At 69.2% G+C, this 16,005-nt stretch overlaps 4 protein-coding genes across 5 annotated transcripts; 2 read left to right on the plus strand and 2 right to left on the minus strand.

Annotated features, from left to right (window-relative positions):
• Positions 1-25: 25 nt before the first annotated feature.
• On the minus strand, positions 26-2,392 carry CCDC65 (coiled-coil domain containing 65). Its single transcript, XM_061443014.1, has 8 exons — positions 2,178-2,392; positions 1,928-2,095; positions 1,686-1,855; positions 1,437-1,575; positions 1,147-1,344; positions 837-1,055; positions 606-758; positions 26-507 (listed from the first exon to the last, which is right to left on the minus strand). The coding sequence occupies exons 1-8, from the start codon at positions 2,310-2,312 to the stop codon at positions 202-204; spliced, it is 1,488 nt and encodes a 495-aa protein (XP_061298998.1). The 5' UTR covers positions 2,313-2,392; the 3' UTR covers positions 26-201.
• Positions 2,393-2,701: 309 nt separating this feature from the next.
• On the plus strand, positions 2,702-4,927 carry RND1 (Rho family GTPase 1). The gene is made up of 5 exons (XM_061443013.1): positions 2,702-2,883; positions 2,958-3,045; positions 4,024-4,133; positions 4,219-4,353; positions 4,422-4,927. The coding sequence occupies exons 1-5, from the start codon at positions 2,764-2,766 to the stop codon at positions 4,665-4,667; spliced, it is 699 nt and encodes a 232-aa protein (XP_061298997.1). The 5' UTR covers positions 2,702-2,763; the 3' UTR covers positions 4,668-4,927.
• Positions 4,928-5,235: 308 nt separating this feature from the next.
• Positions 5,236-9,711, plus strand: DDX23 (DEAD-box helicase 23). Of its 2 annotated transcripts, none has more exons than XM_061443011.1 (17): positions 5,236-5,379; positions 5,504-5,712; positions 5,801-5,893; positions 5,996-6,092; positions 6,192-6,257; positions 6,357-6,495; positions 6,576-6,709; positions 6,780-6,892; positions 6,973-7,116; positions 7,238-7,463; positions 7,548-7,693; positions 7,822-7,999; positions 8,080-8,322; positions 8,441-8,592; positions 8,707-8,815; positions 8,921-9,095; positions 9,172-9,711. In XM_061443011.1, the coding sequence occupies exons 2-17, from the start codon at positions 5,504-5,506 to the stop codon at positions 9,393-9,395; spliced, it is 2,448 nt and encodes an 815-aa protein (XP_061298995.1). In that variant the 5' UTR covers positions 5,236-5,379; the 3' UTR covers positions 9,396-9,711. The 2 variants fall into 2 exon arrangements, with proteins under 2 accessions (XP_061298995.1, XP_061298996.1); XM_061443012.1 differs by having other exon boundaries at positions 6,579-6,709.
• Positions 9,712-9,931: 220 nt separating this feature from the next.
• CACNB3 (calcium voltage-gated channel auxiliary subunit beta 3) lies at positions 9,932-15,351 on the minus strand. Its single transcript, XM_061443024.1, is given in 15 exon segments — positions 9,932-10,841; positions 10,923-10,987; positions 10,990-11,071; positions 11,152-11,247; positions 11,324-11,475; positions 11,554-11,663; positions 11,747-11,805; positions 11,942-12,022; positions 12,110-12,129; positions 12,213-12,277; positions 12,345-12,460; positions 12,543-12,665; positions 12,747-12,869; positions 14,962-15,054; positions 15,192-15,351. Coding segments are annotated over 15 exon segments (1,539 nt in total). The 5' UTR covers positions 15,234-15,351; the 3' UTR covers positions 9,932-10,529.
• Between the last annotated feature and the right edge of the window lie 654 nt (positions 15,352-16,005).

Consider the following 16,005-nt stretch of genomic DNA (forward strand, 5'->3'; position numbering starts at 1 on the left):
TCTGTGGCTGCTCCATGGCTGCATGCGGCTCTGAGGTGCAGAGACACCTTGAACACAAGCGGGAGGTGACAGACCCACACCAAAGCTCAGCTTATTTCAGAAATAAGACCCCGGAGCACAGTTTTGTGTGCAATTTAGCTCCTTTATGGCACCTCCAGGCTGTCCCAGTCACTGCAGTGTCCGGGGCTGCACTGGGGGGTCTCAGGCAGTGCTGGTGGAGCCATGGATGGGCTGAAGGTGGGTCTTGGGATGCACAGCGCAGTTACCGCCGGTGTGGGGCAGGGCCCTGGGGATGCAGCTCTTGTGCTTGACGGCGAGGAGCGGGTTGGGCTCGCTCAGCACCTCCTGCGGGATGGAGATCCCGTCCAGGTACTGCCGGAGCAGGTCCCGCAGGCGCCGGTTCCTGCGGCTCAGCGCCGCCCTCTGCTGCTCCAGCGCCTGCTCCTCCAGCTTCGCCTTGTTGAAGCGCTGCCAGAAGCGCTCCAGCCCGGCGTAGTCCTGCACGGCCTGGGCAAGAGGCAAGGCAAGGGGTCCTCAGCCTGGCCATGGACCATTCCCAAGCCCGGATCCGGCCCCGAGCCCCACGGGGGGCTTCAGCTCCTCACCCAGGCCAGTGCCTCCACTGGTGTCTCCTGGAGGACTTGCCGGGCATCTTCCTCCTCCTCCTCCTCCAGCGAAGATGGGTAAAAGGGCAGCACCTTCTCCTCCTCCGTCTCCATCCTGCGGCACATCTCGGCCAGGCGCAAGATGTGCTGGGCCTGGGGGGGATGCAAGAGAGGGCAGGGAGGGCTGGGTAGGTGGAATTCCCACCCTGAGGGGCTCTCAGCACCTCTCACCTTCTCTGTCACCCGTGCCAGCGCCTTGAGGGCAGCACCGCTCTGCAGGGTGAGTCTGAGGAGGCTGTCGTGGGCATCAGTGCCCATCTGGTTCATCTCAGTCCTGAGCTCCCGGAGCTGCCCGAGGACCTTCTCCTTCTCCTCCCGCATGCGCCGGTTCTGCTCCTCGCTCTCCTGGATGAGAGCCACAAGTCGGCTCCTGATGGCTGTGATCGAGCCCTGGGGACGGTGGGAATGTGATGGACGGGGCCATGAGGATGGGGATGGGGTCCCCAGTGCCCCCACTTTCACCCCTGTGCCCTGCTGCAACCTGCAGCTTCTGCAGCTTCTTCGTCTGCGTCTCCACCTCCCTGGAGCTCTTCTCGTCCTTCTGCTTGAGCACCTCGAAAGCTACCCTCTGCTGCTCGGTGGCCTCGGCATAGCCCTGCAGGGTGCTTTGGACCTGCTTCCAGAGCTCCTCCAGCTTTGCCCCAATCTGCAGGCGGGTGTACTGCTTCTCCTGCAGACTCTGGGCACGGGCACAGGCACAGAGCGTGTCAGCCACCACTCCCCAAACCTCACCCTTGAAGGCTCCCTGCCGGTTCCTGCCCCTGCCCCTGCCTCGTTTTTGATGTCGTCCAGGGAACTCTGGAATTTCAGCGTGATGTCCAAGTCGTTCTTGGCCTGATTCTGCTCCGTGCCCAGCGCCACGTCCTGCAGGTAGCAGCGTTCCCGCTCATGCTGCTCCACGATGGTTCTCCTGTGGGAAGCACAGGGGAGCTGCTGGCAGAGGGTGGCTCCAGCAGGGTGCTCAGCACCAGCACAGGACAGGCAGCGGGTGCCACTGTTGCCCCCCTGCTCCTGCCGCACCTCTCCTCCTCGAAGGCAGCCTGCATGGCCTGGAGGTGGGCCCGGTACCCGTCCTCCAGGCACGCCAGGCGGCAGCGCTGCAGCTGCAGCAGCCGGTCCATATTGAGCAAGTGGCTGCGCAGGGCTCGGCCGTGCTGCTCCTCCGCCTCCTCCAGGTCTGCGGCCAGGGCCTGCAGGGTCGGGGCTGTCACAGAGCGCAGGGGCTCCCGATGCTGCCGCGGCCCCACCGGACCCGCGCTCACCTCGATGACGCCGTCCTTGCAGTCCATGACCCGTGCGAAGGCCCGGCTGAGGACATGCACATCCCGGCGCAGCTCCGAGGTCTTGGCCTCCCGCAGCACCGCCCTCCATTGCTCGTGGAGCTTGTGCAGGCTCAGGGCGCTGCTCTGCTCCTCCTGGGCCAGCTTGTGCTGAGCGGGGCACGGCCGTGAGCAGGAGCGGGGGCAATGGGGGGGGGCACCCGGCTACCCCGTCCCGTAGCCCCCCTGGTACCTTCAGGAACCGGGTGAGCATCTCCCCCTTCCTCTTGGCCGCCTCCTCCTCGGCCAGCGCTTGGCTCTGAAGCAGCAGGAGCTTGTCGTCCGCCGACACGGCGACTGCTGCCCGGGAGCGGCGCTTCCCGGCCATGGCGGCTGTGCCCGGGCGCACGGGGTGAGGCGGGAGGTCCCGGCCCCCCCCATCTCCTCCCCGTTGGGGTCCCCTCTAACACCCCCCACACTTTGGGGTCCCTCCAGCCCCCCCTTCACCCCTCCCTGTCCACGATCCCGGTACCGAATGCGCCCCACAGCACCCACCGGCGTCCCTCCGGTCTCCTAGCAACCGCCACTTCCGGCTTGGGCGGGAGCAGAGCCCCGCTTCCGCGGTCAGCCAGACGGGGCGCCCCCTGGCTTGGAGGACCGGCCCCAGGCCGGACCCCTCCTCTCCGCCATTGGTCTGCGAGCCGGGAGTCGCCGCGGTGATTGGCTATCGGGCGCCGCCGTGGGCGGGGCTCGGCGGCGGCGGCTTATATAACGGCGCTGCGGCGGCGGGGCGCAGGGCCGGCTGGTGGGTGTCGTGTGGGGGCCTCCGCGCCGCCGCCATGCGGGAGCGGAGGCCGGTACCGGCGGTCCCGGCCCGCTGCAAGCTGGTGTTGGTGGGCGATGTGCAGTGCGGTAAAACGGCCATGCTGCAGGTGCTGGCCAAGGACTGCTACCCCGAGGTGAGCCGGGACCGGCACCCAGCACCGGGCACCGGCACCGGGGCCGGGCGCTGACGCTCTCGGTGCCGTTACAGACGTACGTGCCCACCGTGTTTGAGAACTACACAGCGTGTCTGGCCAGCGAGGAGCAACGGGTGGAGCTGAGCCTCTGGGACACCTCCGGTACCGGGGTCAATGCACTGGGATGGGTTCCCTCCGGTACCGGGGGGTGCATGAACGGGGGTTCCCTCCGGGGCGGGGGCAACGCTGGCCCTGGTGGGGCTTGGTGTGGGCGGGGGTTATCGGGGAGGGTGGTTTGGGGTCTATGGGGTTGGGGGGCTGCAGCAGAGGGAGGCCTGCAATGGGGGGGGGGCTGGCATAGGGCCCCCCCGGGGACCGGCCCCATGGGGTGCCATAGTGTAACCCCCTTCCTAACGGGGTTTCCCCATCCCTATGACCCCCCCGTTCGATATTGGGGCGCTGCGTCCCTGCGGGGCTGCCTGTGAATGGGGGGGTAACGGGGACCCCGGGATCTGCCGCTCCCCGCGGCGCTGGGGGGGCCGGGACAGCCCTGCCCGGGTGCTGCAGTGTCCCCTCCGCCCGAGGGGGGGTCCCCGCCACCCGCGGTCCCCGCGTTGCCATGGCGATGCGCTGGCGCAGCCTCTTTGCTATTCCACGCACGGAGCGTCTGGGCTGCGAAACCCCCTCCGCGGCCCTTCGGGGTCTGGGGGTGGCGATGGGCCCCCCCCCGGGGCCCCCCAATACCCACAGGGGCTCCCCACTGCCCCCACGTGTCCCCCCCCCCGTGCCGACTCTCCCTGCGGTCCCCACGGTGGTGCCAGTGACTCTGGCTCCCTGGGGACCCCATGGAGGGTGGCAGCGGTCCCCCCATGTCCCGCTGCCCCCCCCAAGGCCCGGTGCTGCTGTTGGGGCTCCCCAGCGGGGGGGGGGGTGGGGTGGGGGGGGTGGTTGTTACATAAACACCACGGGATCCATTTCCCGTCGCTGATGGGCTGCGGGGAGCGGAGGTGGTGCTTTGGAGGGGGGTTAGAGCTGCTTGTGCCCCCCCCCGCTCTGGCAAAGGGGGGCTGTGACCCTTTGCCATCACCTCCAGGGTCCTTTATGGGGGTGCTGTGTGGTGACACCCCCTTTTCCACCCAGGTTCTCCCTACTATGACAACGTGCGTCCCCTCTGCTACAGTGACTCGGATGCTGTCCTGCTCTGCTTTGACATCAGCCGCCCTGAGACCCTGGACAGCGCGGCCAAGAAGGTGTGGGTGGCATGGGGAGGGGGGGGGAGGCTGTTTTGGGGTCCCCTCACACTGACACCAGCACTGTGTCCCCCCCATTCTGCAGTGGAAAACAGAGATCCTGGACTATTGCCCCAACACGCGGGTGCTGCTCATCGGCTGCAAGACAGACCTAAGGACAGACCTGAGCACCCTCATGGAGCTCTCCCACCAGAAGCAGGCACCCATCTCCTATGAGCAGGTTGGGGGGTGCCGGGGGGGGTGTTGGGGTGCTCGGGGGGGGTTTGGCCTCACCAGGGGCTGTTGCAGGGCTGTGCGGCCGCCAAGCAGCTCGGAGCAGAGGGTTACCTGGAGTGCTCGGCCTTCACCTCGGAGAAGAGCGTCCACAGCATCTTCCGGACCGTGTCTGGCATCTGCCTCAGCAAACCCCCCCTGCAGCCCCCTCGGAGCCCCCCCCGCAGCCTCTCCAAGAGACTCCTGCACCTCCCCAGCCGCTCTGAGCTCATCTCCTCGACCTTCAAGAAGGAGAAGGCAAAAAGCTGCTCCGTCATGTGAATGGGGGGCTGCCTGCCAATGAACCCCCTCACCCCCCACTCCCCCCAGTGTCTTCCTGCCCTGAGTCCCCAGGATGGGGTGGGGGGGGCTGGCCCTGGAGCCCCCCCTGATGCCAATGGGGTGCCTGTCCCCCTCCCATCCACCCTGCTTCCAGCCCCCATGGAGCTGCCATGGGTGGGGGTGGGTCTCGAGGGAGGGTGATTGGCAGCCCCCCCCAACCCCGGGGGGGCTCATTCATGGACTCATCCCTTTTTACCCCACCCTGTCCCTCATCTGCTGCTTGCCCCCGGTGGGGTGGGGGGCGCTGTGGGGGGGGGGGGTAGCTGTTTTATGGACTGTCGTTGGGGGGGGGGGGGGGGGTGGTGTCTCTATTCCATGGTCAGTGTTATTAAAAGCTTATTTATTATCGGAAATATAATGCCCACCGACGTGCAGTGGGAGTGGAGTCCTCTTTTGGGGGGTGTCGGGGTTCAACGGGGAGGGGGGGGGGGCTCAAAAGGGGTCTTTCCCGCTCGGGAATGAGGGTCACGGGGGGGTGTCACGGTAGGGCCGGGGGGAGCCGCGCTGCCGGCGGAGGGAGCCGCGCGTCGCGGCGGTGCTGCGGCCGCGGGGGCTGCTGGGAGTTGTAGCCCCTGCGCGGAGGCGGCCTCGCCTTCCCAGCGTGCCCCGCGGCGGCCATGGCGGCAGCGGGACGCTGAGGCCCGGAGCGGCGGCGGTGGCGGTGAGCGGGGCCGGGGGTTACGCGGGGGCTGCTGGAGCCCCCGAGCGCCGGAGCGGGTCCCCGGGGCCGGGCCCTGCTCCCTCCCGGGGCCGGCTCCCTGACGCTGTCTCCGCAGATGGCCGGGGAGCTGGCGGACAAGAAGGAGCGGGACGCGTCCCCCGCAGCCAAGGAGGAGCGGAAGCGCTCCCGCTCCCCGGACCGCGACCGGGACCGCGACCGGGACCGCAAAGGTTCCCCCGCCAAGGACAGGAAGCGGCACCGGTCCCGGGACAGGCGGCGGGGGAGCCGCTCGCGCTCCCGGTCCAGGTCCAAGTCAGCGGAGAGGTGAGGGGGGGGCTCCCCCCGAAGGGCGGGGGGGTGCTGGGGGGGGGGGGGGGGGGCGGGGTTGGGCCATAAGGACCCCGCTCCGTAGGGATCGGCGGCACAAGGAGCGCGACCGGGACCGGGGCAAGAAGGAGCGGGACAAGGATGGGCACCGGCGGGACAAGGACAGGAAGCGCTCGAGGTGAGCCCCGGGAGGCTTGGGGGTGCCCCTGCTCCTCCAGGAGCGGCTCTGCGGGGCCCCGGCGCTGTGCTCGGTTCCTGATCCCCGGTTCTTGGCTGGAAGCTTGTCCCCGGGCAGGGGGAAGGATTCCAAGTCCCGGAAGGAGCGGGATGCGCGCAGAGCAGATGAGGAGGAGGAGAACACCCTGAGGAAGGACAAGGTGAGGAGGGATTCGGCTGGGAATGGCTCTGGGAATGTGGGAATCCCTCTGGCGAGGCAGAGCCCCCACTGGGCTGATCGGCTCGTCCCACATCTGCAGGCACAGCCGCTGTCCTTGGAGGAGCTGCTGGCCAAGAAGAAGGCTGAAGAGGAGGCGGAATCCAAGGTGGGAGCTGGAGCTGAAGCCTCCCCCCTGGGATGGGATGGATGGGATTTGAGGGGGGGGCACTTCCAGACCTGCTGTGACCCTGCCCTTCTGTCCCAGCCCAAGTTCCTGTCCAAGGCGGAGCGGGAGGCTGAGGCGCTGCGGCGACGGCAGCAGGAGGTGGAGGAGCGGCAGCGCCTGCTGGAGGAGGAGAGGAAGAAGAGGAAGCAGTTCCAGGAGATGGGGAGGAAGATGCTGGGTAAGGGGATGCCCCCCCCGGAGCCCTCCCGGCCCTACGTGGGGTTGTACTGGGCTCTGAGCCCTTCTCGTGCTCCCCAGAAGACCCCCAGGAGCGGGAGCGACGGGAGCGCCGGGAGCGTATGGAGCGGGACACAAACGGCACCGAGGATGAGGAGGGCAGGCAGAAGATCCGGGAGGAGAAGGACAAGAGCAAGGAGCTCCACGCCATCAAGGTGGGTCTGGGGTGACCCTGGGAGGGCTGCGGAGGGGATAGAACTCTGCCACTGAGCCTCTGCTCCCCAGGAGCGGTACCTGGGTGGGGTGAAGAAGCGGAGGCGGACGCGGCACCTCAATGACCGCAAGTTTGTGTTTGAGTGGGACGCCTCAGAGGACACCTCCATTGACTACAACCCGCTGTGAGTGGGGGGGTCCTGGGGCTGGGGGGGGTTCCCTGGGGGTGTGGAGCAGCTCCTGATGCACCCACCCCTTGCTCCAGGTACAAGGAGAGGCACCAAGTGCAGCTCCTGGGCCGGGGCTTCATCGCAGGCATCGACCTGAAGCAGCAGAAACGGGAACAGTCACGTTTCTACGGGGACCTCATGGAGAAGAGGCGGACACTAGAGGAGAAGGAGCAGGAGGAGTGAGCTGGGGGGGGGGGGGGCCCAGGGGCTCTGCTGGGCCTGGGCGCAGCTTGGATGAGGGCAGGATGGTTCTAGCCTTCCCACAGGGTGAGCCCCAGCCCCTTCCTTACCCACACCCAGGGCTCGGCTGCGGAAGCTGCGGAAGAAGGAGGCGAAGCAGCGCTGGGACGACCGGCACTGGTCCCAGAAGAAGCTGGATGAGATGACGGACAGGGACTGGCGCATCTTCCGCGAGGATTACAGCATCACCACCAAGGGGGGCAAGATCCCCAACCCCATCCGCTCCTGGAAGGACTCGTCTCTCCCGCCTCACATCCTGGAGGTCATTGACAAGTGTGGTTACAAGGTGGGCAATGGGGGCTGCTTTGGGGGGGGGTCAGCGCTGGGAGGGGGGGGTTCTGTACTCATCCCCTGCCGCTCCCCTCGCCAGGAGCCCACCCCCATCCAGCGCCAGGCCATCCCCATCGGCCTCCAGAACCGGGACATCATCGGAGTGGCTGAGACCGGGAGCGGCAAAACAGCGGCTTTCCTCATCCCGCTGCTCGTGTGGATCACAACCCTGCCCAAGATTGACCGGTATGGGGGGCCAGGGACACTGCACGTGGGGGGCATGAGCCCCAGCGATCAACAGGGCAGGGGGACACTGCACAGGGGGGGACACGTGGCACTGGGGGTGACGTGGCTGTGCCCTGCTCGTGCTGCAGCATTGAGGAGTCAGACCAGGGTCCCTACGCCATCATCCTGGCCCCCACCCGTGAGCTGGCCCAGCAGATTGAGGAGGAAACCATCAAATTTGGGAAACCTCTGGGCATCCGCACGGTGGCAGTGATCGGGGGCATCTCCCGCGAGGACCAAGGCTTCCGCCTCCGCATGGGCTGTGAGGTGAGTGCCCCGCACGGAGGAGTCCTGGGGGCTGCAGTTCACCCCCAGCCTGTGGCCACCAACCCCCCTGACTCCCCCAGATTGTCATCGCCACCCCAGGCCGTCTTATTGACGTGCTGGAGAACCGGTACCTGGTGCTGAGCCGCTGCACATACGTGGTGCTGGACGAGGCAGACCGCATGATTGACATGGGCTTTGAGCCGGACGTGCAGAAGATCCTGGAGCACATGCCTGTCACCAACCAGAAACCAGACACGGACGAGGCCGAGGACCCCGAGAAGATGTTGGCCAACTTCGAGTCAGGGAAGCACAAATACAGGCAGGTGGGTGCTGGGGGAGGCAGCGCTGTGGGTGCTGCCGTGGGGAGCAGAGGGCTGCAGGGAGCAGCAGTCCCGCTCCTGCCCCTCTGGGCCCATCGCTCCCTGCCCTGTGCTCCCATAGACCGTCATGTTCACGGCCACCATGCCTCCAGCTGTTGAGCGCCTGGCCCGCAGCTACCTCCGCCGCCCTGCCGTGGTCTACATCGGCTCCGCTGGCAAACCCCATGAGCGGGTGGAGCAGAAGGTGTTCCTCATGTCCGAGTCAGAGAAGAGGTGAGGATGGGGCTGCTGGAGCAGGAGGAGGGGTCTCGGGGGTGCTCAGGGGTATTTGTGGGTGAGGGAGCTCTGGGAGAGGCTCCTCAGCCCCGCTCTGCTCCTCCACAACAGGAAGAAGCTCTTGGCCATCCTGGAGCAGGGCTTTGACCCCCCCATCATCATCTTCGTCAACCAGAAGAAGGGCTGCGATGTGCTGGCTAAGTCCCTGGAGAAGATGGGGGTGAGCCTGGGCCGGACCCTCCCCACTCTGTGTCCCCCCTGCCCATGGGGACCCCATGGGTGGGGGGCTCCAGGCCCTGCCTGACCCCTCCTTTCACCCTCGCAGTACAACGCCTGCACGCTGCACGGAGGCAAGGGCCAGGAGCAGCGGGAGTTTGCCCTCTCCAACCTGAAGGCCGGGGCCAAGGACATCCTGGTGGCCACTGACGTGGCCGGACGTGGCATTGACATCCATGACGTCTCCATGGTGGTCAACTATGACATGGCCAAGAACATCGAGGGTGAGCTGTGGAGGGGCAGTGGGGAGCAGTGGGGGGCGCTATGGGGTGCCTGATCCTCCTCATCACCCCCTTGCAGATTACATCCACCGCATCGGGCGCACGGGCCGTGCGGGGAAGAGCGGCGTTGCCATCACCTTCCTCACCAAGGAGGACTCGAGCGTGTTCTACGACCTGAAGCAGGCCATCCTGGAGAGCCCCGTGTCCTCCTGCCCGCCGGAGCTGGCGAACCACCCTGATGCCCAGCACAAGCCCGGCACCATCCTCACCAAGAAGCGGCGCGAGGAAACCATCTTCGCCTGAGCCCGGGTTCCCCCGTGGGGACAGCGCACCCCCCCCCCCCCGATGGCAGCAGCATCAGGGGCTGCCAGGACCTTTTGGCTGCTTTTGGTGCATCCAGGACTGCTGACAGCAGAGACTTGGTCCAAGGGCCCCCCACGTTGTCCCAGCCCTGCTTCCCACCCTCCCCATGGCTGGTGGGGCTCCGGGGCCGGTTCCTCCTGCCGGGACTGGGCTGGTGCCCATCGGGGCTATTCCAGTCCCTTCCTTCCCTCCATCCTCGTGTTTTTTAGCTGCAATTCCAGGCTGCAGGAATAAACCTGGTCCCGCACAGCGCCTCCTCATGCTCTCCCTGCCCTGTGTCCCCCCCATGCCCTGTGTCCCGTTCCTCCCCCCCCCCCCCCCCGGCCACACGGACACAGCCCTCGCAGCACTTTCGTGTTTCTGAAACCGGTTACAGGGAAATCAGTGCTTTCTACAAAAGAAATTGTAACAAATCTCTGCCCCCCCCATCTCCTCCCTGCGAAGGGCCCCGGGGGGGGTGTTCTCATCGAGCAGCCCCCGGGGTTGGGGGGATGCTGTATTTACAGGACTCTGTGCGGTGACGTGCGGTGGCAGCTACAGGGACAGCAGGGATGGGGCAGTGAGTGCAGGCAGGGGGTGCCCCCCCCCCGGCCATGGGCAGGGTCTGGCTGCCCCCTCCCATCCACGTCCCCAATGGGGGGTGGTTGCGGTGACCAGGACGCGGGGAGGGGGGACTTGGTGCAGAGCAAAGCGATTGGTGCAGCCCCCTCATGCCGGGGGTCCCATGCAGGGGTGGGGCACAGGCTGGGCCAGGGGAGGGACAAGGGGGGGGCACCTTCCCCTTCATTTGGGTCTGCTGCTCACCCTGACCCCCCTCATGACCTGGCCCCTGTGCCCATGGCAGCGGATGTGGGGGGGGGGGAACTGAGGCAGGGAAAAGCTGTGTGGCTGAGCCCTGGTCCCCGGGGAAGGGGCAGGGGGGTCCTCTCGCCCACCCCACCCCCTGTGCTTATGGCTGAAGACGTCCCCCCGAGGAGGCCCCCGAGAGGGGGGAGATTGTCTGAGCACCCCCAGTGCGGGGCTGGGGGGGGGCCGCTTCCCAGCCGGGCCCCCCTCCTCCTTCCCTGCCTTCCGCTAGTAGCTGTCCTTAGCCCAGGGCCGGCTCCGCTGCCAGTTCCTGTCGTGGTTGCGCTCGCTCTGGCGCTCGGGCGTGCCGGGGCCCTGCATCCCGCTGTTGTGGTGCCGGTGGGGCTGGTACAGGTCGGGGTAGGGGTCCCCGAACTCCTCCTCCTCCTCCTCCTCCTCCTCCTCCTGCAGGTGCCGGGAGCCGCGCTGGGACGCGACGCCCCATGGCCGGGGCGAGTTGTCCCCAGCATCGTCCGACGGCATCAGGCTCTCATGCTCCAGCGGTGAGTGCTCCCCGCGCTCCCCCAGCAGCTGCTGGCTCTGCGGGCACGGAAGGGGCTGGGTGCGTGGCCACAGCCCCACTGGGGTGCATTGGGGTGCACTGGGGGTGCACGGTGGTACCTGCAGCCCCGGCAGCCCCGGGGGCGATGGAGCGGCGTGTGCAGCGTGCGGAGGGTGGTGCGTGCGCGCCAATAGACCTCCAGGTACTCGGCCAAGTGCTCGCAGGCATCCTCCAGCTGGTTCTCATCCAGGATCACATCAAACAGCTCCTGGGGGGGGCACATAAAGGGGTCAGGGGGGTCCGGACCCCGCCCCTTGGGCTGTCCCAGTGGGGGTCCCATTGGCTCACCGGGGGACACTGCACCAGTTTGTCGGCTGCCATCATCTGCACGTTGAGGTGCTTCACTTGGGACTTGCCGCGGGACTTGATGAGCCGCTGCAGGACCTGAGGGGGCACAGGAGGCTGGTGGCATCATAGGGGACACCCGGGACCCCACCCCAAACCCGCGGGTACCCCCCACCTTGGGTGAGGACACCTTGACATAGACGATGATGGGTGCCAGGGAGGTCTTGGCCAGCTGGGCCGGGTGGTTGATGGTGTCGGCGTCCAGTACCACAAGCTGCAGGGACTTGGCCAGCTCAAAGATGCGCTCGATCTCGCTCTGCACCTCGGCTATGGGGGGGACATGGGGGGGGGGCACATGAGGCTGGGCTGGTCCCTTTGGGGTCCCTGCAACCCAGGGGCGCTCACCGATGCTGGAGCGGGTGGTGGAGCGCTCCAGAATCGCCTGCTTGCCCAGGTTGTTGAGGATGGAGCGCTTGGCCAGGGACAGGTCAGCCGTGATGTGGGTGATGGAGATCCTGGCGGGGGCAGAGGGGTGGCAATGGGGCCAGGGTGTCCCCCTATGGCCATGGGGGGGGCCGGGGCAGGGGCAGGGCCTCACCTCCCATCGAATCTGTGCTTGAGGAAGTCGAACAGAGCTTTCTGCATCATGTCCGTGACCTGCGGGAGCACCGGGAGCCGCAGATGGCACCGGCAGCAGGGCCCGGCCCCCCGTGGGCACCCCTGGGCCCCACCATCTGCCATGGGGTGGGCAGGGAGGGGACAAGGGGCTCAGGCCCCCCCATCCCCCCAGTACCTCATATCCTTTCAGCGAGGGCCCCACCAGCACCACGGGCCGCATGGAGGGGACCACGTCATAGGGTGGGATGTGCTGTGTCTGGGGGGGGACATCAGTGCTCTGCACCACATAACTGGGGGTGGGGTGTGTGTCTCTGCCCCATCTCCTCCCACCCCTGGGACTCACCTGCTTCTGCTTCTGCTTGGCTTGGGGAGAGAAGAGGCAGGGGTTGGTGACAGCAAATGGGGAACCCTGCGTGCCCCCCCCCCAGGCCAGATCCGGCTCTTACCTAAGGAGGGGGGAGGCGATCGCCGGCTCCCGCTGTCGCCGAGGCCTGAGGCGTTGCCAGCTCTCCTGCGGGGGGGGCAATGGGGGTCAGTGAGGTTTGGGGGGTCCCGGTTTGGGGGCATCCGGTCCTTACCTGGCTTTCTGCTCCTGCTTGAGCCTCATGGCTTCCAGGCGCTGGGGGCTGGGGATGAAGGCGATGTCCCCCCCCTCCTTCACTAGGCGCCCAATCCACCAATCATTGCTGTATTTCTGGGGGGGGGCAGAACACGGTGAGGCCTCGGGGGGGGGGGGCCTTGGCCCTGATTTCCCCCCCCCCAGACCCCCCCTTCACCTCCTTGATGTGCAGGAAATCTTTGGCTTCGAAGTTGATGGCGGCTCCTTGCACCGGGCACTCCTCGTCCAGCGCCCCGCAGTAACTGACATTGGTGCGCACGGCGAAGGCGACCGGCTTGTGCTGGGGAGGGATTAAAGGGGGGGTTCACCAGAACCCCAGACCCCGCCGAACCCCGCAATGTGCCTTCCCCCCCCCCCGTACCTTGGCCCTCTCGAGCTGCTGCTGGGCCTGGTTCTCCACCTCGCGCCGGGCGCCCTCCCGGTCCTCGTCCAGGGACACGTCGGAGTCCAGGGACGGGCGGCTGGTGTAGGAGTCCGCCGAGCCCTGCGGGGCCGCGGCTCAGTGCGGGCCGGCTGCGGGGCCCCGGCACAAGGGACCCCACGAACCCCGTCCCAAAGCGAGTCCCAGCGATCCCGGGGGGACCCATGGGGGGGACCCCGCTTGTGTCGTGTTCGTAACCCCCCCGCCGGTGATCACCGGTTCCTGCTGTTAAGCTGCATTCAGATATTTATAGGCCCCTGGATGTGGCTGCGCGCCCCCCCGCCCCGCGCATCCCCCCTCGATCGCACCGGGGGTGCCCCCCCCCCGACCGCAGCAATATGGTTTCCCAGTAGGCACCCCCCAACATGGCCTCCCCAGCACGCCCCCCCCCCCCCCCCCATCATCGTCACCACTCCCCGGAGCATCCTTCACCTCCCCACCGGTAACAGCATCTCCCCCCGCCCCGCAGCCCCCGGCCCCGCCGCCCATGGGGGGTCTGGATCACGAACATTCTCCCCCCATCACCCGGTTCCCCATCACCCGGTTCCGGTCCCGGCGGCACCTGCCGGGGTTGGGGGGGGGTGAGACCGGTTCCTCCCTGCGGTGAGGAACAAAGGGGGCGGCCGGACCCCCCCCACCGGGCCCAGGCCCCATCCACAGGCACAGCCCCCAGTGCGCAATCACAGCCCCCCCCCAACCCCGGGCACGGCCCCCCCCCGCCCCGGTTGTGCCGGTACCGGGGCCGGTACCTCGTTGAGCAGGAAGGTAGCGCTGGAGTCAGAAAACGACATAGACGGGGCGAGCCGAGCCGAGCCGCCCGCGCCCCCCCGCGCACCTCCGGTACCGGCACCGGCTCCGGTTCCGGCTGCGGCTCGGGCTCCGCTGGCCCTGCCCGCTCCGCGCCGCCGCCGCTGCCGCCCCTCCCCGCCCGTCCCCGCCTCCGCCTCCCGCCGCCCCCCAGGGGCGCACGGAGCCGCCCCCGCTGGCTCAGCATGGGGCGGGGGGGGCGTGCTGGGGGTCGCGGCTACCCCTTCCCGGTGGGACCCCGGTGCAGCGGGAAGAGCCCCGGGGTGGGCTGAGGGGGGGTTGCGAAGGGGGCAGCTCCCGGCCGGAGGGGGCTGCGCGGTCCCCGCAGGCCCGGCCGGGGGTCCCGGGGCTGCTGTGTGGGGGTCCCCCCGCTACCTCCATGCTCCGGTGCGGCGGCCCCGTCCCGTCCTGCCCCGAGCCGGCGGCAGCCCCATCTGCAGGGCGAGCCCTGCGGCGGGGCCGGAGCCGCTCCCGCCCCCCCGCCGCGCCCCCCCCTCCCGCCCCCGACCAGGGGGGCAGCGGCGGGCCCCGGGGGACCGGTGCGACCCGCCCGAACCGCTCAGCGGAACGGGCACCGGTGGGACCGGCCCGGGATGCGCGGGTCGGGCCCGGCGGGGCGGGGGATACGGGACCAGGTGCGGGCACCGGGCACCGGCCCCGGTACCGGGCAGCGCGCGGGGCCGGCCCGGGCCCTCTCCGAGGTGCTGAAGGGGCCGCGACGGGCGCGGGGCTGGGGCCGGGTGTCCTCAGGGGGACCAGGACAGGAGCGGAGCTGCAGGGGGTTCCCGGGGAGGGAAAGGGGGCTCGGGACCCCCTGCACTCCCCGGGGGCCGCCCTTGCCGGAACCCACCGGGGCCTCCCGGGTACCCACGGCCCCGCCGGTAGTGGAGGAGCGCTGGGGCCGGAGTGAACCGACGGTGAGGTAAGACGGGGCTAGTGTCCGTGCCCTCCCCGGTGTCGATGAATGGACGGGGCGGGGCGGCCCAGCGGGACCCCCCCCGTTCCCCGTTCGCTCTCCGCTGCCTCAGTTTCCCCGGGCGGATCCCACCCCCCCCCCTTCCCCCCCACCCGGCAGCGCCGGTGCCCGCGGCCGGCCCGGCCCTGACGCAGCACTCGCTATTTTTAGCCGCGGGGAGCGGCTGTTGCGAGCCACCGGCGCCCGGTGCCGGCGCCCAGCCCCGGTTCCCGCCGGTGCCGCGGCTGGGGCGGGGGAGCTCGGCCTCTCCTCCCCGGTCCGAGCCTTAACGCGGAGCCGCAGGGCTGCTGCTCCCTGGAGCGAGCCACGGCGGGAGGGGGGGCCTGGCGGGGCTGCCCCACCCCGGTGCCGGTGCCGGGGCGGGCCGCTCACCTGCCTGCGGAGGATGCTGGAGGTGGTGTCGGATGAGGTGCTCCCATCCGAGCGCTTGAACCGGCTCTTGCGCTTCGGGAGCCTCCGGGGGCTCTGAAGGGGGAAGCGGCGGCAGCCGCCGGTCAGTCCCGGGCAGCACAGGGCGGCGCGGCCCCGGGCTGCTCTGCGGGGTAGAACCGAACCGGGCCGCAGCGGGCCCGAGGGGGGCGGAAGGGCCCCGGTGCGCTCACCTGGAAGGATCCGGGAGCCGCGGGCTGCGCCGGGGCGGACATCCCGGGCGGCACCCACCGGAACCCCCGGGATCCCGGCGGGGCCGCACCCGCACCCGACCGCGGTTCTCCACCGGGAAGGGCCGCGCCGCCGCCGCCGCGCTCCGCATCACACGGGGCCGCCGGGGGCGTCCCGGCCGTCCCCGCCCCCGCCTGCCCGCCCCCGCGCCCATCACCGTGTCGTCCGGCCCCACGGCCCCCGCAGCCACCGGCGCCGTGTGCGTTTGTGCGGGAGCCGGGGGAAGCTCACCGGGGATAGACGCAGCCCGCACCCCTCCGTGTGCGGGGGGACCGGCACCGGCAAGGAGCAGCCCCGGGGCCGCCGCGCGTGGTCGGGGGTGCGGGAGCCCCGAGTACCGCATCCAACCAGGATGGGGCATGCGGGGGCCCTGCCCCGCGTGGGGCAGGCCGGGGGTAAAAGGCGGATGCACTCGCCCCGCGTCCCCGCCGTGCCCCGCATCCGGTACCGGCCCCCCTGCTGTCTCTGCCCCCCCCCCCCGCGACGGAACTTCCGCGTGCGGGCCCGCGGGGACTCGCGCCCGGCGGCGGCTGCTAATTAATGATTAATGATTAATCTGCGCTCCCCGGGGCCCGCCGCCGCCGCGGAGGGGGAGGGGGGAGCGGCCGGGGCGGAGGGGACCGGGAATGGGGTGGAGGCAGCGTCGGACCCACGGACAAGGGGGCAGAGAGGACCCCGATGTGGGGGTGCCCTGAGCACAGGGCCCTGATAGGGGGGGATTGCGTGTGCACGGGGGGGGGGGGGGGTGCAAGAACG

This window comes from Pezoporus flaviventris, unplaced genomic scaffold (assembly GCF_033815535.1).
Source record: "Pezoporus flaviventris isolate CSIRO_AGI_PZ_B2104156 unplaced genomic scaffold, CSIRO_AGI_Pfla_v1 ptg000277l, whole genome shotgun sequence".
NCBI classification, from domain to species: Eukaryota; Metazoa; Chordata; class Aves; order Psittaciformes; family Psittacidae; genus Pezoporus; species Pezoporus flaviventris.

Coding starts and splice junctions, on each gene's coding strand:
- CCDC65 (XM_061443014.1), bottom strand. CDS start 2,312: ATGGCCGGGAAGCGCCGCTCCCGGGCAGCAGTCGCCGTGTCGGCGGAC. Junction 1,576..1,685: donor GCTGCCTTCGAGGAGGAGAG/GTGCGGCAGGAG, acceptor TGCTTCCCACAG/GAGAACCATCGTGGAGCAGC. Junction 1,056..1,146: donor AGAAGCTGCAGAAGCTGCAG/GTTGCAGCAGGG, acceptor CACCGTCCCCAG/GGCTCGATCACAGCCATCAG.
- RND1 (XM_061443013.1), top strand. CDS start 2,764: ATGCGGGAGCGGAGGCCGGTACCGGCGGTCCCGGCCCGCTGCAAGCTG. Junction 2,884..2,957: donor CCAAGGACTGCTACCCCGAG/GTGAGCCGGGAC, acceptor GTGCCGTTACAG/ACGTACGTGCCCACCGTGTT. Junction 3,046..4,023: donor GAGCCTCTGGGACACCTCCG/GTACCGGGGTCA, acceptor TTTTCCACCCAG/GTTCTCCCTACTATGACAAC.
- DDX23 (XM_061443011.1), top strand. CDS start 5,504: ATGGCCGGGGAGCTGGCGGACAAGAAGGAGCGGGACGCGTCCCCCGCA. Junction 6,093..6,191: donor ACACCCTGAGGAAGGACAAG/GTGAGGAGGGAT, acceptor CCACATCTGCAG/GCACAGCCGCTGTCCTTGGA. Junction 8,323..8,440: donor GGAAGCACAAATACAGGCAG/GTGGGTGCTGGG, acceptor GTGCTCCCATAG/ACCGTCATGTTCACGGCCAC.